General features: G+C 40.4%; 1 protein-coding gene across 2 annotated transcripts; it reads left to right on the top strand.

Moving 5' to 3' along the window:
* Nucleotides 1-148: 148 nt before the first annotated feature.
* On the top strand, nucleotides 149-23,127 carry top2b (DNA topoisomerase II beta). Of its 2 annotated transcripts, none has more exons than XM_058619537.1 (36): nucleotides 149-663; nucleotides 2,018-2,182; nucleotides 3,159-3,249; nucleotides 4,904-4,967; nucleotides 5,717-5,862; nucleotides 6,078-6,175; nucleotides 7,661-7,873; nucleotides 7,991-8,164; nucleotides 8,917-9,018; nucleotides 9,156-9,293; nucleotides 9,375-9,513; nucleotides 12,136-12,293; nucleotides 12,735-12,860; nucleotides 12,938-13,048; nucleotides 13,569-13,674; nucleotides 13,778-13,887; nucleotides 14,348-14,440; nucleotides 14,641-14,755; nucleotides 14,940-15,061; nucleotides 15,428-15,576; nucleotides 15,719-15,950; nucleotides 16,438-16,572; nucleotides 16,786-16,986; nucleotides 17,197-17,392; nucleotides 17,495-17,586; nucleotides 18,588-18,743; nucleotides 18,838-18,921; nucleotides 19,324-19,515; nucleotides 19,599-19,743; nucleotides 20,172-20,330; nucleotides 20,626-20,842; nucleotides 21,004-21,086; nucleotides 21,395-21,490; nucleotides 22,199-22,327; nucleotides 22,410-22,495; nucleotides 22,686-23,127. In XM_058619537.1, exons 1-36 carry the CDS (start codon nucleotides 622-624, stop codon nucleotides 22,833-22,835), a joined length of 4,815 nt encoding a protein of 1,604 aa, XP_058475520.1. In that variant the 5' UTR covers nucleotides 149-621; the 3' UTR covers nucleotides 22,836-23,127. The 2 variants fall into 2 exon arrangements, with proteins under 2 accessions (XP_058475520.1, XP_058475519.1); XM_058619536.1 differs by having other exon boundaries at nucleotides 22,196-22,327.
* The last annotated feature ends 329 nt before the right edge of the window (nucleotides 23,128-23,456 follow it).

Below are 23,456 nucleotides of genomic sequence, written 5' to 3'. Positions count from 1 at the left end.
ATGATGACCATGATTGAGTGAGTTTTGCCGCCATCTTGCGTTGAAAAAAAGGCGAGCTGGAGTCATTAAATGTCCACTCTTCCCATTGGTCGAAATACCGGTGTCTTTGAAAATCCGCCGCCTGATTGGTCAGTTTTTTTCCTGGAGTCCTTCTGTCTGTTTTGCAGATGGCGGAGCCGGACGGCGGCTGTTGCTAGCTCACAGTCATTTTTTATTTCTAAATTAAAATAGTGCAAGTGCGGCGTTGACGTAGTATTTAAGTAGTGCCAGTGTTTCGATGATTTTTTTACGTTAAATTGTGACGCCATTGACGCGCGCTTTTTGTACAGTATTTATTTTGCAGCAGGCTGCCCCGTTAGCATCTTTGTTGGAAGTTTGGGCCTACTGTGCCACCGCTTGTCGATTTTAACAATAGCCGCGATACTCTCCTCTCCTCCGCTTGTTTTGCTACACGAAACGGGGTTACGTTTCAAGCGAATGAAGAAGGAACATGGGAGATAAACAGTTCTGTGTAGCTTCCTGCAACTGAGACGTTTGTTTTGCGGACGGACTATTAATTTGCCTGGGACTGAATACGTTTTTGGAGCTGCATCATTAAGACATTTAGGATCACAAAGGAAGATGTCCAACGGCGCTGCAGGGAGTGGGGGTCTGGATTGGTTGGTAAGTTAGTTTTACACTCGGCCACCACGCTAACTTACTCTTTTACGACGCGTAGATAGGTTTTGCACTCCCTTTAAAAGTGTGTTAGCATTAGCACTGTTTGCTACACGCTTTAGCTGGCATTTAAAACTCGCGTCTGTTCTGCTGTCCTGTGACGAGCTCACTGAAAAGCCAACAGCGGTCTCCATTTAAACAGTTACCGGGTTACAAAGGATCGGGAGAAGATCAATGTTGCTTTAATTTCGCATAGTTTACTTTTTTTCTTTTTAAACCATTGAATGGGGATGATATTGTAGCTGCTAACTCAAAGTTGCATTGCTCCCTATTGGGGGCTGCACGGTATTAAGAAAACACAATAGATTATCGCGATGACCATATGGCCTGCGTAAATAAACAAATACTATAGTATACAGTGTCAATGTTTATTCTTATTTGACTATTTTACTAACATAGACACAATCAACGAGTTTCCAATGCAGACACTATGACAAAAATGCATTATTTACCGTCCAACGACATGCGTTTATGAAGAAAAAACATAAATAAAGGAACATCTTAATGGCAACCTTCGAAATAATTTTAGTCTTAGTATGGGATATACTACGATTGATAAACTATAAAACATTTTAGATAAATGTAAACATACTATAACATATATTACAATTATTTGTGTAACCCATTTTCATAAACTTTTTGTGGTCCATGTCTTTTGATAAGTGTTAGATTAAATACATAGTATAATAAGTATATAGTTGAAAATTAAATATATTTTCAGATGCCTTTTTTTTAATCCTAAATAATCACAATCTTTGTATTAATCAAACATAGTTGTGATTTATTTAATGCCCATACATTTGCAGGCGTTGCAAAATTATTGAAGAGCAGCCATTGCATATACTATTTATATCACAAAGTGAGACATCTGTTTGTTTGTTTCTCCAGAACAAAGAATAAATGTTTAATTGGATTTGGTTAATGGAACCCTTTTTAAAGGCCAGTCTGAAAACCCACCTACAATTCCCTCAGAGCCCACCAGTGGGCTACAGCCCGCTTTGGGAGCATTGATTTAACCAGTTCTCTGATCCTTACTCTGCCCATCAAACATTTGATGTATGATCGTGTTGCAGTTGGTTTTCGCTTGTCTTGAGTGTGGACAGAAAGCAAGTCTGTCTCCGTTGACCCAGATGGTGTGTACAGTTCATGGATGGTTGACTATATTTGAGTGACCAGCTGAATCACAAAGCCACACAGGATGATGATGATGATAATCTGGTGTCAACAGCACAGTGTTTTTTCCCCAGTGCCTGTGGCTTCAACACAGTTGACTTATAACAAAAGTATATCCATCAAACAGGAGGCAGCAAATGGCAGAGGTGATGCTGGCAAGATGGAAGGGACCAAGAAAGACAAGGCAGGCTCCAAGCTGTCTGTGGAGCGAGTGTATCAGAAGAAGACTCAGCTGGAGCACATTCTCCTCCGTCCAGACACATACATCGGTTCAGTGGAGCCCCTCACCCAGGTGAGCCTCGATCAAACTGCCTCTCTGTTGTACTCAAATCAACGCTGCTTGTTGTACCTAAAAACAGTAGTAGACTCCAGTCTTGAATATGTAGGTTTATTTATTTTTGTATAGAACAGATCCAGTAATAGGATAGATGTCGGGTTAATTTAAACCCAGGCAAGGGAGAATGAATGTGTTTTTACAAAGTGTGGTGTGAAGCTTTAGATATGTCTTGTAATAACAAGTGTAAAGTACTGACTTTTTCTACACATAAAAATGGAAACAGGAAAGCACATTTTCATAACTTGATTTAAAATGAACGAAGTGTAATGAAGCTCTGTGTCTCGCAGTCTAGCTTTTACATGTCATTTCATAGCTTGTCATGTCATAGCTTGGATCCAACCAAACTCACTATTAGCAAGCAAAGCACTCTGCCATGTGGATCTCCAGGTGTATAACAAACAAAAGCTCTGGATTTTCCTCTGCTGAAAACTTATTTAGGCAGTTAGGCCATCTTGTAAGATTACTCCAGATTACTGAAAAAATGTGTCACATGAGATTAGTTGATATTTGTACTAGCATATGGGGCATGGCTTTGGACACAGCATGATACCAATATGGCCAGCAGACAGAAAACACAACATAAAAGACTAATTTGACTCACTTCACACGCCAACTATAATGTGAGCATCACAGCTTTGTTTGTAACAGTACTCGTGTGAGAACAAATATAACACCAACAAAATGCTTATCAACTGCAAAAAACATAACTTCTTTTGAGAGGCAGTTTATGCTCCCTCAAGGTTAAGACTAATATGTAGTAAGCACAGATTAGCTCTGATGTTCTAGTTCTAACTCTTTAATTGTAAATTACTTTTTTGAGTAAAGCCCCAAAATATGATCAAAACATAAATAAAAAGGTTTGGGTACACACAAAATTTAAACAAAATGTAAGTTTTCCTGCACTGAAATCTTTTTATTTTCTACCTTTCAGCAAATGTGGGTGTTTGATGAAGATATAGGCATGAACCAGAGAGAGATCACCTACGTTCCTGGACTTTACAAAATCTTTGATGAAATTCTTGGTAAGTGAAGGCACACGGTCCATCTTCCTTTGACACTCTAATCTGCACTTTTCATATTATGGTTCATTTGTCATTTGAGATTGTCCCTTTATAACTGTAATATTGAAGTCTATAATAATGTCAGCATCACTCACAGTCTGCTGTTGGCTGTGCTCAGCAGCACTGATGTATTACTGAATGAGGAGATTAGTTTCCCTCTGTGAGCTTGTCTGTATGTTCACTGTCTGCAGCCTGAATATATCTATCTGTGAAAAAGACGAGTGTGAAGTCATTTCACTATGTTTGGCAGGTTGCGTCCAGAGCTGCAGTCTGATTTACTTACCCAGATAAAGTGTAAGTCTGTTCAGTCAGCACTCCCTGGATAAATAAAGGTTAATAAAGCAGCTGTACGGTCACTGCAGTGTGATGCATATTGGTTTTAATGACTCTGTAAAATGTAGGAGTAATGCTGTTCAGAATCTCCTGCTGGTGAGGTGCACTAGTGTAATCGGTTTCTAAATGTTTACTCATGCTTGCTATGTAGGAATGTTGTTGATTATTACTTTAATATTTTTACTCTTGGTCCCCAGCCTGTGTGTTTGGCACAGTTTCATTTTCACTGTACTATCGCTATATCCATGTGACTACACAAGAGATGGACTGATTATTTCAAATTTTTAAGCTTAATTTTAGAGCAGTAACAATATGGTTTGGGCTTTTTTTTAATTGATTAGTCAGAAAATGATTCTCTTTTAACAGCAGAAAAATTGACTAATTGTTTAATCATTACAGCCCTAAATGTGATTATCCTGTATGTTCTCAGATATTGTGTATATATTGATTATCAAACCAAACAATCCCAATTTATCCGCAAAACATCTAGTATCGCGCAGCCCTAATTGATAGGTCTCGCTATTTATCTCAATGTCAATTTTTGCTGATATGGTCATTTAGAAGAGCAAACCTTACTGAAGCCCAAAGAAACCAGAGGTTTAATTAAGCTTTAGAAGACAACCGGTCTGGTTGTGGAAAAAATGCTGAGTAATAAATCCAACTCACCCTTTCACATGAAGTGTTTAGGAAGGAAGAAAGGATGACATGTATGTACAGTTGAAGTTTAATTGTTAGCTACTTCCCAACTTAATTGTCTGAGCTGCCGAGCTGGAATAAAACAGAATATTGTAAAATATTACAACTTGTACACATCTGCCCCGTAATCTACTGCGATTTTGCTGCTAATGTTGCTTCTGTCGCTACCTCATCTCCCTCTTGTCCTTTCTATTCTTGACCTCCTTATATGTCCTCCACCTCTCCTCTGTCCCCCATTTTGCCTTTCACCCCAACCAGTCGAGGCATATGGCCGCACATCTTTGAGTCTAGTTCTGTCAGAGATTTCTTCCTGTTAAAATTTAGTTTTTTGCTCTCCACTGATGCCTAGTGTTTGCTCATTGTGTTAATTGTTGGGTTTCTCTGCTCTCCACAGTGTATAGTGCCTTGAGGTAATGCATGTTATGATTTGGCACTATACAAATAAAATTGACTTTCACGTTTTTGCTAATAACAGCAGACAACATGAGTTATGGTCAGTAATGGTAGCCTCCATGTATTTCACTTCATGAAAACATCTGTTTGCATAATTGTGTGTTTTTAATTGTTTATTTTTCTGCCTCTCCAGTCAATGCAGCAGACAACAAACAAAGGGACAAGACTATGGCTGCCATTAAGATCACCATTGATCCGTAAGTGCAGAGCTTCATGATGTAATTGCCAGAAAGAATAGGTCTGAATCTGTGAAAGTAAAGTAGTATCACCTTCAGGGCCAGGTGAAAGGGTAGTGGTTTTCAGTCATTGATCCAGACAGTGTACAGTATAATAAGTCTCTGCTGAAATGTTTTTCAATGCTGGTTTTATATGCGTTTCACCTCCAGCCTGTCATCTGCCTCCACATATGACTGCTGAAACAGCAGCGTGTCCTTCAGCTGAACTGCTGCTGTCTCTAATGTCACCTGCTGTATAAATGATACCATTAGCTCAGTGCTACTTGTGTCTCTGCTGATAATGTGCTTTTATGTTCCTCTCCACTGGGAAGCTTATTAAACACTTAAGTATATTTGTGTGTGTGTGTGTGTCAAGGATGGGCATTTCAAACAGCAAAATGGTGTTTGAATATTTGATGGGATTATCCGTTGAATATTCTTCACTGCTTGAAGCCAAACCTACACGACATAGTGTAAATTATTTTGCCTGTGGGACATTCTTCTCTTCAAGAAAACGAACAACAACAACAAACTCAAGTGTGTTAGAGCTGGTGAAAGTGATGCAGTGTTTACAGTGTGTGAGCCAAGTGGAGTGGCTGATGGCATGCATTCGAAGACCCTGAACCCAATCATTGATTGCATTGATTGATTGCAGTGATCCACAATTTTTACCTTTGGTGTTGGTTCCACCTCCTGTTCACGTGTGTTTCCATTTAACCTTCCTCCACCAGAGAGTCCAATGTCATCACTATATGGAACAATGGTAAAGGAATACCTGTGGTGGAACATAAGGATGAGAAGATGTATGTCCCAGCGCTTATTTTTGGCCACCTGCTCACTTCCAGCAACTATGATGATGATGAGAAAAAAGTCACAGGTGAGCGGTACCATAACACCATGACCTCCTAAATAGTGTCTCACTTCAGTAGGTTCAAAATTAGGGCTGCACCTACAAGACCAAGTGCAATATCCAAATTGGAAGACACATTAGTTTTAATTCTTAATCATTTCGATATTTTTGGGGGTCAAAGTAAGCAAATCAGCCCTTGTCAACATAAACGTATGCAATGTTAACCTTTGTTTTTCTCTCAGGTGGAAGAAATGGGTATGGTGCTAAACTCTGCAACATCTTCAGCACCAAGTTCACAGTGGAAACTGCTTGCAAGGAGTATAGACACAGCTTCAAACAGGTGAGGACCATCAGTTTGATTTATATTCAGTATTCATTTGAATTAAGATGACAATTCTTTTCTCTTAGAGGAGGTTTCTTTTTTAATTCAACGAACATTCCTTCCTCTCCACTAAAAGATAAACTAGCTGACCACAGTGCTGCTTTGGTTTTGCTGAGAAAGCGTGTGTATTTCCTGTTTTAAACTGTACAGTCATTGCAGAAAGTATCCTATGTGTGTTCAAATATCAATAATTTGAAATCACCTAACCCTTACCCACATCATTAATTTTTTTAGTCTTTGGTCTTGCACAAGATCTTCAGTTTAGTCAAAAAAAGTCATGAAAAAGTCATCTGCAGTTTGACGCAAGCTTCCCTTGAGTTAAACTCCTATGTGTGAATGCCATGCTCAAGTAGGTTTTTAATAAATGTGTTCTAGTAGTACAGAGCAGGACAAATACTGCTAAACAGATACAGATAAAAGATAAAAAGTGTTTCTCTACACTTTTCCCATGTCTCACACCTGTAGAATTTTCTTCTAATATGTTGTCACACCGTTATCGGTAGTCATCTTCTACATAGAGGTTTTTCATCTTCAATTGTTTGGTTCAACTGATGCACTGACATTTTGTTTCTTGCGCTCCTTTTGTCCTCTCAGTAAGAACCAATTCTGAATTACTTCCTCCTTGATTATATCACCTTCATTAAACCCATTCATTCTCAAAACTAAGGAAAAACTACAGCACAGATATGAAAAAAAAAAAGCTCACACAAATTAAAAAGCCATCTGGAGGTGTGACAGTTATCAGAAGTTTTATGAAATGGAGTATACATCAGGCTTTAGTCTTCACATAAGTGACTAAAATTTATACATTTAAATGTGTTTGTTACATTTAATGTTTGCTTGTTGGCTATTTCAGAGTGTATTAAGCAGCAGCACAATCTTCAGACAGTGTTTTTGCTTGAGGTAAAGCATTGCAGTGCACAATGAAACGATCTTGTACTTTTACTTTGTAGCTAAAGCTTAACTGCGACATTGAAAGTGATCCTGTGAACTGCTGTTATCCTTTTTTAAAAAAGGATACAATTATAAATGTGTTTTGTGGGTTAGATATTTTTGCTGACAGGCCAGTTTTGGGCCACAGGCTGCCAGTCGCTGACCACTGCCTAAGTTGATGGTGTTGTTTTTATAAATTTGATCTGATTGCACATTTAAAATAAAATACCACTTGGTTTTTGAACAAATACACTGCTGTTTTGTAGGGTTTTTGACATCTGGTCATACTGGAGGTAAGGTTGTGTATATTATCACAGTCTTTTAACTTTACACTTGATGGTTGTCTGAGCAAAACTGTGAACTCACAGGGTGTTTTCATGTTGGTAGTTGGGGCACACAGTACAGGTGTTTGTGTCATACGCACACATTTCCTTTTCCCACTTACAGTGAATAGATAGTGTGTTATAATGTAGTACCTTCTTAAGATCCAATGCGTTTGTTTTTCCTCAGACTTGGCAGAACAATATGACCAAGACATCTGATCCCAAGGTCAAATTCTTTGACGGGGAGGATTTCACCTGTGTGACATTCCAGCCAGACTTGGCCAAGTTCAAGATGGATAAACTGGACAAGGATATTGTAGCACTCCTCACACGCAGAGCATATGATGTAGCAGGTTCCTGCAAAGGGGTTAAAGTTACACTCAATGGAAAAAAGTTACCCGTAAGTGCAAATCTATCTGCTAATTTGTCCTTTGCTATAGTTCATAGTATCGATGTTGTTTTTTTTGTCTTTGATAACAAATATTTAACCTAACCTGAACCTGTCCTACCACTACAGATCACTGGGTTCCGCAGTTATGTGGATCTATATGTGAAGGACAAACTGGACGAGACCGGTGTTGCCCTGAAGGTGGTCAATGAAACTGTGAATGATCGTTGGGAGGTTTGCCTCACAATGAGTGAGAAGGGATTTCAACAAATCAGCTTTGTTAACAGCATTGCCACAACCAAGGTAACTGAATGTGGAATTAGTGGAATTGTATGTGTTGCTGTATGAGGTACTGACACATGAGTGATTAGTTAAGATTAGGTGTGAACACACCCAGTTCTGATGTGTCCTTAGTTCTGATTACAAATAGATAGCTGCAAATTTTTTTGAAAATCCTCTGATGCTAAGCACTACTATGAGGCACCAAGGAAAGCATTTTTGGACGGTTGACACAAAACTCACCTCATAAGATCTAGTCTCAATAAGTATCTAAAGTTTCTGTTTTCAGTGGATAAATACTGTCTCTAACAACGAAACAAACCCGGGAAAATATTATTTTGTTGTTTATAAACTGCTCACACCAAAGTCCATACAGAAAATCTTTGATTTTACCTTATGAAACAGGAGTTGTTGATACACTGCCTCCATCATTAAGTTCAAATGTGTTATTTTGGGACTTTGGTGTTTGAAATGCTTAGTTTTGGTTTATGTAAATAAAAAAACTTACCAAACAAGGCAGCAGTATACCAGCTGATCCTGTGTCTCACCTTTTTCCCCTGAGTGAGTGATTAAAGTCCTGTTTTTAGTCTTGTTTTTACCTTGGTCCCTGTGGGCAGCCATGTTTTAAGTCAGAGCTTGCCTATGTGCCTCAAGCTGGTCCTCTGTACGTGTGCAATCTTTCAACCTCATTGAACCTCATACAACTACATTGCAAAAAACCTGATCTATGTAGTTTGTTGAACTATGTTTTTTATACGAGGGTTTGTTGTGGTCAGGGTGGCAGACACGTTGACTACGTGGTGGACCAGATTGTGTCCAAACTCATTGAAGTGGTTAAGAAGAAGAACAAGGCAGGAGTCACGGTCAAACCGTTTCAGGTAGGTTACCCGATTATTATTATTATTATTATTATTATTATTATTAATATTATCATTAGCAAAACATCTTTACATGACAGTGAATTGAAGTGGTGTGTGGTGAAAGCTGATCAACTTTCTTCTCATTCGTACCTCAGGTGAAGAACCACATCTGGGTGTTTGTGAACGCTCTGATTGAGAATCCCTCCTTTGACTCTCAGACCAAGGAGAACATGTCACTCCAGACCAAAAGCTTTGGGTCCAAATGCGTTATGTCCGAAAAGTTCGTCAAGGCTGTAAGGACACATCTTACACACTGTCTCCTGCTCACCCTGTTTTTGGCTGCTTGTGTGAAACTGTCTGTGTGTCACCCGCAGGCGACCAACTGTGGGATCGTGGAGAGTATACTCAACTGGGTTAGGTTCAAGGCCCAGACACAGCTGAATAAAAAGTGCTCATCTGTAAAATACAGCAAGATCAAAGGCATCCCCAAGCTAGACGACGCCAACGATGCTGGTGTGTAAACCGATTATTTATTAATGTATAAACCATCATAGGTGGCCTGATTGTCCCCCGCCAGTGGCACAGCTGTGGTTTTGGCCTCTTAACCTAAGTCATAGAAGTTGTTATGAACCACTGAAAGATTTACAAAGCACTTAAGTTAAAGACCTAAAATGGAATTATTTCCATTTTTTGAGTTTTGCTGAAATAGTGATATTTCAACACTGTTGAATATTAATTCTCTAATACTTTTCAGAGCTGTTATTTGCCTTAACTGAAGAGTGAAACAGGCCTGTTTATTTAGCATCACAGGAAATTGATAGCTTTTTGAAGTGTGGTTGTATGAAGTACTGACTCATGCTGAACACTCATTGTGCAAAGTGTGCTCCCTGCACTGGGAACCTGCTTGGAGGCAGATTTTCAGTGGAAATATGGCTGTTAGTGGGCAGGAAAACCATATTTTAGCTACTCAACCAAAGACTAACACAATAAAATCTATGCCTTCATAAGTCAATAATATAAGAATGTGTTGGCAGCTTTATTTTGCATTAAAGGGGACATATTATGCAAAATCAACTTTTTAACCATTTTAATACTGATATTTGGGACTCTGGGGGCCCTACCAGTCGCCAAAGTGTGGAAAAACAATACTCAGTCATGTTTTCGTGGTTCCGCTTAGTGTAAGTATAGGCGATAAAACGCTCGATGTTGAATTCCCTGCGCTTATGACGTCAGCATGCGCATTTCACCGCGAATGTTACCGCCCCACCAGTAAGTTTACTTCGCAAGCTCCACCTTAGCTCCACCTTGTCCCTGCCAGAGTGCAGGCGAGGGAGGAAGAGCGGTATTATGTCAACGTGGCGGGACAAGTGTGCTGTTGGTGGCTGCACAGTGGAGCACAGTGTTTTACAGAGGATTTTATATATGAAGCTAATGTGCCGGATAAAGTCAGCAATCGTGTGTTCGTGTGTTCGCACCACTTCACATCAGACTGCGGCCAGCGGTTGCCGTATTTAGTCAGGGGACGTATTTCACCGACGTACAAACACACAAATTGTTAAGAAAAGATCACATAGAGCTCATAACTGACCATTCTGACACGTCCTAATTAAACATATTTGTTCAGTACGTCCTCCATGACCGGAGCACAGACTCAGTCTGATACAATCACATAAAGCAGCTGTTTATGCAGCTCGCCGCTGACGATCAGCGGTGCTGCACTCTCTGTGCAGCGGTGCTACACTCTCTGTGTCACCGATAGCCTAAACTGCCGCTGGCGATCGCTGATCGGCAGCGGCGCGCTGAATAAACTGTATGTTGCTGTATCAGACCGGAGACTGTCTGATACAGCGGTGGCGCGTTACACGGTGATCGCCAGCTCGCCGGAGCACCGGAGGTGGTCAGCGGTGGTGAGGTCTCCGGAGCACAGTCTCCGGTCTGATACAGCAACATACAGTTTATTCAGCGCGCCGCTGGCGATCAGCGGTGGCGCGTTACACGGTGATCGCCACCGCTGATCGCCAGCTCGCCGGAGCACCGGAGCTGGTCAGCGGTGGTGAGGTCTCCGGTCTGATACAGCAACATACAGTTTATTCAGCGCGCCGCTGGCGATCAGCGGTGGCGATCAGCTGATCGCCAGCGGCAGTTTAGGCTATCGGTGACACAGAGAGTGTAGCACCGCTGCACAGAGAGTGCAGCACCGCTGATCGTCAGCGGCGAGCTGCATAAACAGCTGCTTTATGTGATTGTATCAGACTGAGTCTGTGCTCCGGTCATGGAGGACGTACTGAACAAATATGTTTAATTAGGACGTGTCAGAATGGTCAGTTATGAGCTCTATGTGATCTTTTCTTAACAATGTGTGTGTTTGTACGTCGGTGAAATACGTCCCCTGACTAAATGCGGCGACCGCTGTTTGCAGTATGATGTGAAGTGGTGCGAACACACGAACACACGATCTGATACAGCAACATACAGTTTAACTGATTTACAGTTGGACAGTGTTCGGCTCGATCCTTATGTAGGACGTCTCTTCCTGTAACGGCACTCTCGCTGACATGTTGATATTGTCAGAGAGCTAGTGGAGGGAGGGGGAGACGAATAGAGCTGTAAAGAGGACAAATCAGAAACCCCCTGGAAGAAGTGGGTGTGTGTTTGCCTGTGTCTCATTTGCATATAAAGGGACCTTGCACGAAAACCGAGCGTTCTGAAAGGGGCGGGTTTAGCAGGGTTATTGAACTACTATGATTCTTCATCCTTATGGTATTTTGACCAAAGCATGTCACTGACATGTTCATTAGGACACCAGGGAACTATTTTAATGGGGGAAATAGGGTATAATATGTCCCCTTTAAGCAGTTAGCAGGTTTTGATAGAAATCTGTTTTTAGTTTGTGGGGACACAGGAGCTGCTGGTCTTCTGCTGCCTCATTTGGCATGTTAAAGTCACTTAGGTTAATCTCAACAAAGGATTTCAAACACTGAAGTCACAAAATAGAACATTTGGATTTTACTACTGAAGGCAGCAGTGGATCAACAACTCCTGTGCTATGATGTGAAACCCCTGATTTTCTCTTTCAGCTTTGGTGTGGGAGAGTGAGTGTTTTTTACAAAAAAGATTTTCACATCCTCGTCCTAGGTGGCAAACACTCCGCTGAATGCACACTCATCCTCACTGAAGGGGACTCGGCCAAGTCTCTGGCTGTCTCTGGACTAGGAGTCATCGGGCGTGATCGCTATGGAGTCTTCCCACTGAGAGGAAAGATCCTGAATGTGCGAGAGGCCACACACAAGCAGGTGGGAGATGAGATATTTGTGAAATTAGATCTGTACACATCAGTAGTGACATCCTTGGTCTGAAAAATGAAAGCTGTTGTATCACTCTGTGAAACTTTTTTTCTGACATTAAAGCTTTGCATTGGCTGAATACGGAATACTACCTGAAACTATTATAAAAAACACTTTTGCTGGGCAAAAGCCTTTAGTCTCTTTGCCTAGATACAATAATGCATTTGCTTGTTTCAATTAACACTTTTCCATTCAAGAGACTGATTTAATTTTTTGCTTCACAAGTTCTATTTACCTTTTTAAAATAGAACTATTATACTACTATGTAGGAGTTGCCATACTTTTGAGCCAGCACTGTTTGTCAAAGCAATCAAATGTAATATTAATTGAATATTAGTATAAAATATTGCTTCATAGAACTTGTTTTGTCCCATTCCTCTTTGGCACCAGATCATGGAAAATGCAGAGATCAACAACATTATTAAAATCGTTGGCCTCCAATACAAGAAAAGTTACGAAGACCCAGAGTCACTGAGAAGCCTGCGCTATGGCAGGATCATGATCATGACTGATCAGGTAATGTACATGATGGTTTTACTCTCAGTCATAACAAGTCAGAGCTGTATACTGTATATCTTCCTCTCTTGTCCCAGGATCAAGATGGCTCCCATATTAAAGGTCTGCTCATCAACTTCTTCCACCACAACTGGCCCTCTCTTCTGAAGCACACCTTCTTGGAGGAGTTTATCACTCCCATTGTCAAAGTAAGGCTACATACAAACTACAACATTATCTTAAAAAAACAACAACAACCTCTTTGTCCAGATGAGCGTTTCAGATCCATAGACTGACACACCTGGAGAAAAACAATCCTGTGACTAGGACCTGACGAAATGACCCAAAATATTATGATGCAAAAATGTGAAATCAGTCGATAGTATAATGTTTTTTGTGACAAAATGTCAGATAATTTAAGAAGTAAAAGTTGATCTGAATTGTGGCTTTAAACTTATTTGTGGACAGACAACAAAAAACAACCTAAAGCAAGCTTTATATTTACAGCTGACAATTGAGTCTTGACTGATAAGTACCAACCAGGAAGCAAGAGTTTTACTAAAACTAAAATGGACCCCGCAGCGTTTTCCTTTGTCTCCCTTTCACAGGCTGAAGATGAGAGATGTGCAGTTTTCTTTTTAAATTACTGTTTGTGTCATTACGGTTTGAGTTGCACCAAATTTTTATGCTCCGTAAATGTAAACCTGAGGTGTGTTAATGTGTCTGCAGGCAACCAAGAACAAGCAGGAACTGTCCTTCTACAGTATCCCCGAGTTTGATGAGTGGAAGAAGCACACAGATAACCATAAAACATGGCATATAAAGTACTACAAAGGTTTGCTACATGCATCATTTCAAACTGTCTAAAAGGACATTCATTTATGAATTAAAACGTACCCTTATAAAATATATGATTGTAAAAAAATTACTTTCTCCAGGTTTGGGAACAAGTACAAGCAAAGAGGCAAAGGAGTACTTTGCTGACATGGAAAAGCACCGCATCACGTTCAGATACAGCGGTGCTGAGGATGACGCTGCCATCACTCTGGTGAGTTTAACACTACACACAAACACTACACATTGATCTGTAGGTGAATGAAAATGAAACATACTTTCCAACTCCAACATAAGGAAAGGTCAACATTAAAAGTTTAGTAGAAAATTGAAATTTAGTGGAGATGAATTAGCTTCTCACCAGAAAATGTCAGTGTGTATATTTTTAAGCCACACTGTTAAATTTGTTTGGATTTAAAGAAATATTTCCTCTAGGTTTCACTCTTTTGCAAACAACTGTGATTCTGCATAGTAGTAATGTAGATATGTCCCGCGTAGAACTGTGTAGACCTCTCATGCATGTGGATGTCCCAGAGAGTACAGAGGTTATAAGTGGTGTCTTTATAAGAGTCGAGCAGTGCAGAGCCGAGCCGTGCTGCAACTGTATAGTGGAAAAGCACCAAAGGCCAAGGCTCAGTCATTGACCATCAGTGTTGTGGTTGTTTTGTTTTCAGGCCTTCAGTAAGAAAAAGACGGATGACAGGAAGGAGTGGCTGACCAACTTCATGGAAGATAGACGTCAGAGGAGGATGCACGGCCTGCCAGAGGTTTGAAGATTTGCTTCCAGTTGTGTGATGATGGGGGTGATGAAAGCAACATCTCTTGACGAATGTGCAGACAGTTTGTAGATATTGTTGTTTTTTTATTGCTGTGTATAACGTCATGTAAAATCGCAATGACGAGAAACAACCTTCCACTGATTAAAGTGCATTTATTAATGTTTATTTTTATTTTTATTGGTTTTCAGCAATACCTATATGGAACTCAGGCCAGACACCTCTCCTACAACGACTTCATCAACAAGGAGCTGATTTTGTTCTCCAACTCTGACAATGAGAGATCCATCCCATCATTGGTTGACGGTTTGTATACACACACTTGTTTTCCTAAAGCCATGGCAGAAATATAATAAAAAGCTTGTTTTTTTGTTTTTTTTAGAAATGTACATGTATAGTGTCTTTGTGATCTGATGTGTCGTGTACATTTTCATTCAGCTCTTTTAGTCTCCCTTCAGGAGTGTGTTTATAGGTGTTGTTGTGTTTCCAGGCTTGAAGCCAGGTCAAAGGAAAGTGCTGTTCACCTGTTTAAAGAGGAACGACAAGAGAGAGGTGAAGGTGGCACAGCTGGCTGGTTCAGTGGCAGAGATGTCTGCCTATCACCATGGTGAGGTACGGTTAACTCACTGTCTTCCACATGGGATACCTTCTCTTCAGTCACTAGCCCTAGGCAGTCCTGGTGTTAAAGGGATGGTTGGTGCTTGTTGAAGTGGTTTTATGAGGTTTAATATACTGTATGTATTAAAAGTTCCATCCTGTGTGTCATAAACCTTGAAGTCAGTACAGTTTTGCTATGTTGTCTTTGCCTCTTACATTTGATTATAAAGGGTGATTATTCTGGAAATAATCTTATATATCAAGGATCAGGTAGCTTTGGCTTATAAACATTAGAATCTGGATTTGTATGTGTAGCTTCAAATATTCAAACATGACATTTATCATCATTGCTGATCTTCTATTTTTCATGTGACCCTATAGCAAGCTCTCATGATGACCATAGTGAACTTGGCCCAGAACTTTGTGGGCAGTAACAACGTGAATATCCTGCAGCCTCTTGGTCAGTTTGGTACTCGCATCAACGGAGGCAAAGATGCTGCCAGTCCTCGTTATATTTTCACCATGCTCAGGTAATGCATTGACAAACAGAGTAGGTTGATCATTCAATTATCCAGAGCTCTGTTTATTAAATGTGTAACCTTAAAGTTACACATTTAATAAATGAATTAAAGTTTATCAGTTCAGCTGAGTCTTGTGTTTTTTTCCCCACAGTCGTCTGTCCAAGCTACTGTTCCCAGCAGTGGATTTCAATCTGCTCAAGTTCCTGTACGATGACAACCAGAAGGTGGAGCCTGAGTGGTACATTCCCATCATTCCAATGGTGCTGGTGAACGGCGCTGAGGGCATCGGGACAGGCTGGGCATGCAAGATCCCCAACTATGACCCCAGAGAGATTGTCAACAACATAAATCGTATGCTCAACCATCAGGATCCTCTGCCAATGGTAAACGGAGTATACACAGGAAACTAATTGTGTGTCACCTTAAGTTGGTGTGAGATCGCTCTGTTTTTCCTGGTTGACATCAACAGTGACACAGTAGTAATTTGTCTTTTGTCACAGATCAGTTTATACCATTAATACTGAGGAAGTTTCCCTTGATTTTGTCTATAAAGACCTTCCGTTCTAACCAGTCCTGACATATCTACATTCAGAAGCATTGGAAGCAGTGAATATTTAAACATTTGTGTGAAGAAAATTCATGTTTTACAGCTTTACAATTTCCATGATATCTGGCAGAAACTGTGCCACTTTCAGCTGCACCAACAGCAGTGATAAAACATCCTAAAAAAACAAAATGCACAAGTCTTTACATCATGAAGTCTGTCTCTGTGTACACTTCACACATCATGCAGCACACAGATCAGCTTCACTTATGTGTGATAAATGGAAAAACATTCACTCAAGTCTTGTTCTGTTTGTCCACACTCAGCTTCCCAGCTACAAAAACTACAGAGGGGTGATCCATGAACTGGGTCAGAACCAGTACCTGGTCAGTGGAGAGGTATCCGTCTTGGATAAGAACACCATTGAAATCACAGAGCTACCTGTCCGGACATGGACACAGGTACATTTCATCTCTTTTTTTTCTCTCTAATATAATTGCAGTTTTTTTTTTTTCCAAATTAGATTTAAACAGAAACGAAACAATTGGCATATTTTTTGTCTTAACATACAGGTGTCGTCTGTAAACACTGCTATAGTAGAATATTGTTGGGTTGTCGTGGTTTTTATTTTCATTAATTTCATTCTCCACACAACTGTTTGTTCTCGTGTGCAGGCCTATAAAGAGTCTGTGCTGGAGCCTATGCTGCAGGGCACTGATAAAACACCAGCACTCATCAACGATTACAAGGAATACCACACGGACTCCACAGTCAAGTTTGTGGTCCGCATGTCTGAGGAGAAACTGGCCCAAGCTGAGGCAGTTGGTCTCCACAAAGTCTTCAAGCTGCAGTCCAGCCTCACCTGCAACTCCATGGTAAAGCTTTCAAGCTAAAGTGACGCATTGATCTCTTTCTTTTTATTCTTTTTTTTTATTTATATTAATAAATATATATATATATATATATATATATATATATATATATATATATATATATATATATATATATATATATATATATATATATATATATATATATAAAAAAAATCATGACAACAAACTGATTTGGAAAATACTTATTCTCAGGTTCTCTTTGACCACATGGGTTGTTTGAAGAGGTACGACTCCGTTCAGGACATTCTTAAGGAGTTCTTTGAGCTCCGCTTGCACTACTACAAACTGAGGAAGGACTGGTTACTGGGCAGCATGGGAGCTGAGGCTGCCAAACTGTCCAACCAGGCTCGCTTTGTTCTGGAGAAGATTGAGGGAAAAATTACAATCGGTAAAAATTCTTCTAAAAACAACAACAAAAAAGAAGTGTGGGCTTTTCATTTGATTGTTTGATAGGAAATTTAGTTTTGACCATTTTTTCCAATCCCAACAGAGAACAAATCAAAGCGTGAGCTGATCCGCATGTTGGTCCAGAAAGGCTTCGAGTCAGATCCAGTGGCAGCCTGGGCCAAAGCCCAGGAGAAGGTACTGTCACACACGCACACACGCACGCGCAAAACTTTATTGGATTACATCAAATAGTTGTATATCGCTATGAAAGGATGATAATAACCTTTACGATACGTTTTTAACCACACACTCAAAAAGCTGTATTCCCTGCAGGAACCTTCACCAGGAACTTAGAAACTCAGGTGCCATTTGTGTTTCCACTGTAAATAAATTCTCATTAATTTTGTTTGTATTGCCCAATACACAAATCACTTTGACTCGGTGGAATATGTACATGATGGGTCATTATCTCTCATTAAACCCTTGTTTTCCTCAAAAATAATCACTGAATAGGGGGGGGGGATGGAAAACAAAAAACTACACAGCCACAGAGGAGGGAACAGTTTTCAAGACAGACATACATGCAGAGACTATGGATTGAGTATGATGAATCCTTTACCCCAATACAGGTCCTTCTTCAGGGGGCAGTACTTCCTTAAAGATGCTGAACATAACTGGTTGTGCACCAGTATTTTATTACATACAGTCAGTCTCCACAACAGCTCATAAAAAGTTGTATTATTACAGCAGCGCAGTGTGAATCACCTTCATGTTTAGTGCTGTTGTCAGTTTGTTGTGTTGCTTCAACGAGTGTTTCTGCCTCCAGATCTTGAATTAGTTTGAATACAGTATGTTAATGTGCCATTTTCTACATTTAAACCATGAGCACAGCAGCAATTTCAAGCTGTTTGGTCCTTCGTTTCTCTCTGGCCACACAACTGATCTTGGTATTGACATCTTTCCTGAGAGATCCAGCACAAGCGTCAGGGATGACTCATTTTGCTGATCTTAAATATGATAAAAAAATAAAAGCATGGTCGGTTGGAACCTTTTATTTCCTAGTATGAAGTTCCTGGGACTAAAGTCTCCAAAACCAATTTGGTGGAAATACGTCTTACATCAGAAAAAAAGCATGAATCGATACAGAAGGTGGAGAACGTCACTGTCATAATATCTCCTGCATTTTTCTCTTCCAGTCTCAGGAGGAAGATTATCGTGAAGGAAACGAGAGTGACTGCTCGGTAGATTCCGGCTCCACATCGGGGCCAAACTTTAACTATATCCTCAACATGCCTCTGTGGTGCCTCACTAAAGAGAAGGTGGATGATTTACTTAAACAGAGGGACCATAAGGTATACAAGGCATTTTTTGTAGTCACACTTAAGTATTAGTTTATAATTACCTTAATAATAGATTTACAAAGTCAACGTGTTTGTTGATTTTCAGAGAGGAGAACTAAATGATGTCCAGAGAAAAGTCCCCGAGGATCTTTGGAAGGAGGACTTGGCAGTCTTTATCGAGGAGCTGGGGGTAAGTGTGTTGATTTATCTTTTTACTTGATTTACAGCAGGGACGTAGTCGTCAGTAGTGACTCTCTGTATGTTTTTCATGTGTAATTGTTGTTTGTGGAGCGGAACTGGAAAAACATTAGGATTTGTTTAATGAGACTTTGCTATCATACCACCTGTTGTTTTAATACTGACAAAGCTAAAAGGGGGCTTATCGAAACCTAGTGTAGAAGAGGTGGACACAGTACTGCCCTTGCTAGAGCTTGTACACGGGAATAAGAATAGTCCAGTTAAATAAGTGGAGACTTAATAATTTCTGGATTTATTTGACAGCGGCTTGTAATTTTGAGTTTCTTTAAATTTCCTTTCTGTTTTTGAGAATGTGCTATATGTTGTAAATATCTTGTGTGTGTGTGTGTGTCAGAACGTGGAGGCGCAGGAACGAGAGGAGCAGAGTATAGGAAAGGCCATCAAACTGAAGGGCAAAGTGGGCAAACCTAAAGTGAAGAAGATGAACCTGGAGGAGACCCTGCCGTCACCGTTCGGTCGCAGGGTGGAACCTCCAGCTCAGCTTGTCAAATCTGATGCTGCAAAGAAACTGACCAAAAAGAAGAAGGTAACAACTTGAGGTGAAAGTCGGAGCTTAAAAGAGTAATATCAGGAGGTTGGAGTCTAATACAAGTTATGCTCTCCTCTCAGGTTGATGCAGATTCAGCAATTAAGTTGGAGATTGATGATGATGCTTTGGGTGGCGAGGGAGGAACGGGAGAAAGTACTGTCGCTGTCTCTGTCCCCGTCCCCAAACCAAAGACACCACGCGTCAAGAAAGAGAAGAAAGAGCCAGGTCAGCATTTTCTTCTGTTTCCTCGAACATGTAGAAATAATATTTAAAATATTTATTTTCAGTATTGTTTTTCATCTTAATACCTAAAAAAAAAAAAATAGTAAACATTTCCGAGATCATACTTTTTCAATGTTGACTGATTCGATTCTTATATTGATCAATCAGTGTCTTGTTTGTAGTCCTGGATTATCTGGACTAGCAGACTGCCACATCAGAAATGTATCTGCACAGATATTTGTCAGCCTCAACTTTCCGGACATGATGCAGTGCTGACTCTGTGATGGATACTGCCTCTGTCCGCTAGTTCCCCAGGCCTTTTGATGCTTTGCTGTGCATTGAGAAAACTCATATCCATTATTGAACAAGGACATTCCTAGTCCTCATTGAGAATACTGACAGTTAACAGACTCTTGTGTGCTGTGCTGCAGGGGCTCCTCGAGTGAGAAAAACACCAGGACCCAAAGGTATCCCTGCTAAGAAGGTGAAGAAGAGAAACCCCTGGTCTGAGGAAGAGTCCATCTCAGACAGTGACGTTGAGAACAGTGAGCCCCTCATCCCCAGAGAGACAAAGTCCCAGAGAGCATCAGGTAAAACACGCAGGGGTGTAAAAGTTTTACCAGTAGAGTTTACATGGTTCTTGATTCAATACTATGTTTAAAAAGAACAAAAAAGATCCCATGTACTCAAACTGCCTACAGTTTTCTCTCTCTTACTAATAAAACAAATCAGTCGTCTCCATCAGTCAAGCACACTCTCCCTGCTGGATCAGAACTCTGGTGACTTTAAGTGTCAGTTTAGAGTGATGTAACTCAGCTGAAACGGGACTGATGGCTGTACATGAACCTGCAGCTATAACAATGTGGTTTGCCCTTGTCATTTAAGCGTCTAAGCCAAAATACACGTTTGACTTCTCGGAGGAGGAAAATGCAGAGGAAGAGGAGAACGGAGACGTTTATGTGGCGTCTTCTCCAGTGAGGTCGTTCAAGGATGACATCACTTCGTCTGTAACCAAGAACCGTTTCGAGCCTGGCGATTATGAGGACTATGAAGACGCTGACGACAATGAAGTTTCATACTCTCCTCCCAAACAAAAGACCCTGTAAGACCCCAACATTTACTCGGCAGCTCCTCTCTACATGAAGTCAAATAATGAACAAATTATATATATATTTTTTTTTAAAGAAAAGGTATAAAATAAATCTAATGTTTGAGCGCCTTTTCTTGCTGCTTATGCTTTTTTTTTTTTTTTTTTTTTTAAAGGACGGCACCTGCAGCTACAAAGACAGAGACAACCAGCATCTTCTCATCCAAACTGGACTTCTCTGAAAAAAGCAATGACAGTGGTGAGTAAAGCAGTGTGTGTGTGCGAGAGTTAAATTAGTAAGCAGGATGCATCCACAAACTGTTTCAACTTGAACACTTCAAATGGAATCACAAATGAAAAAGGCTTCAGTTTTATAATTTTATTTCAGTTTTTACCTGGATTATTCCATCTCGTACTTCTTTTCTATTTAGAAAGGTGAGGATGAGGCAGAGAGAGAGGGCCATTCTTCTTTAAACTCTGCAGAACAAAACTCCTAACTCTAAACTCATTCTTTGTGCATTCCTTGCTTAATAAACATGTTTGTGTGTGTCTGCTGTCGTGCTACAGATGGATCCAAGTCTGACAGTGACAATGACAACGGCCCGATGTTCTCAACATACTCCAGCAGCTCTGCGTTTGACAAATTATTGTCGTCAAAGAAAGGTACCGTCCATGTTTATCCAGCAGAGGGAGCTGTAATGCAGGTTTTCATCTGGCGCTCAGTGCGGGCCCAGGAGAGGGAAGTACTGAGCTGTTCTTGATGAGGAACTGACTCTAATAAGAGAGGGATGTTAAAGCTGCTGTCACTGTAATCCTTCATTTCAAATAGGTGTTAAATAGCTCTATATTCTGTCAGCTCTCATTGATCTAGACGTATTTGTTCAGTGACATGGTCGTCTTAGGCTCTTACAGTAAATCTAAAAAAAAAAAAAAAAATCAGATCACGAGCCAGAAGAGACGCTTCTCTCTGCTTATCTTTAGCCCGTTAGTCTGTGTGGTGGGCCGCCATAATCTAATCTAATCTGTCCCGACACAGTTCAATAATGACCCAACTCAGTAATTACACTTCCCACAAGAGAAACACAAGAGATCGTGTTTAGTGTTGCACTTTTGATCCATGTACAGCTTTAATTGCATCGCATCACCCTGTCACATCCTCATGCTGTCACTAGTAAAGTCATTACCTGGTTTACACTCAGTTTTGTATGACATGCTTGTCAGTGAGCTGTATGTGTCTCTGCAACACCAGCATGCGCTGAATTCATTCTGTGTTGGCATCGCTGATGACACAACTCTAGACGATAAATGAAATTGTTTCATCACGTGTCGGCAGCATTTTGTGATCAGGTTTTTCTCCGTGATCTCCAGCAGCTAACAAGTCCTCTGATGCAGCTCCCAAAACTAAGAAGCCACCAGCACCAAAGGCAAAGAAACCAGATAAGTCTATCTGGGACTCTGACTCGGACACTGGGTCCAAGAAGCCGACACCAGCTCTTAAAGGTATGACACAGAGTTAATATTGTCATAGAAATAAATCTGGATATTGTGCTTCATGTGTTGACTTGGGTCACTTTTGGTCCAGGTAAAGGTCGGGGGAGGAAGAGAAAGGGCTCTGGTTCTGAAGACGAGTACAGTCCTATGAAGAAGGCGGTCAAGCCTGCCAGCAGAGTGAGTCAGCAGGGACTAATTCAAAAAACGCTGTATACTGTAGTTCAAACTTATGAAATGTTACCTTGATTATATGTCTACCTTTTTAAGTAATGCATGTACTCCGTTTACTACACAGTCTTGAGTATGTCACATAAAACAGTAGATCATGGTATGTGTGTGTGTTATTGTTATCGTTGTGCCTTTGCAGAAGCCTCAGAAACCTCCATCTGATGACGAGGATGACTACAGCAACAGCCTGAGCGGTGCGTCATGTGACCGACCGGGCCGGGCCAAGAAGGAGGTGAAGTACTTCCTCGAGTCAGACGACGGAGACGACGACGGCAACATGTTTGATTAAAGCCGGAAACGTTCAGACACACTCCTACTCCTTTGTTCCCACAGACTTTTGTACATTTCCTGTTTCATTTTCTTTTATTTGTGATGTTCAATGATTTTTAACGTGTAGGTGTTTTACACTTTTTATTCTTACATATACAGGTTTCTTTTTTTAAATGCTCATTGAAATGTTGTGTATTTGTTCCAAGTGGCTTTTAGATGTTTAGAGAGCGCTGTGTGCTTTAGCACAATTTAATTGTTAAAATATTATGTAACTTTTTGAACATGAAGTTGAAAGTAAACAATGAAATGTCTGTTGTTGTGCCGGCCTGATCCTTTCATGACTCAGCTGTTTGTGATGTATTACATCACAATCACTGAGGCTAACATTTAGCAAGCTAGCGTGCAGGTGTAGGAATCACACAGGGGAAATGTTGGAGTGGAGTGTTGTTTTAGATAAACCAAAAAATGACACCCAGACAAATGAACTGAGGATTTCTGATGTCCCAATTTAGCGCCAATTCACGAGTTGCCATGGTAACGGCTGTTTCTAGTGCGTTTTCTCGTGTGTTGGAAGCCGTGTTTGTACAGAAGAAAGTGAATTTTAAGTTTTAACTGTTGGCGACTTGGTCTGCTGTTTTAA

Source organism: Solea solea, chromosome 20, assembly GCF_958295425.1.
Source record: "Solea solea chromosome 20, fSolSol10.1, whole genome shotgun sequence".
Classification (NCBI taxonomy): Eukaryota; Metazoa; Chordata; class Actinopteri; order Pleuronectiformes; family Soleidae; genus Solea; species Solea solea.
The sequence above is the reverse complement of the archived record's forward strand: the minus strand, read 5'-3'. Positions and strand labels throughout refer to the sequence as shown.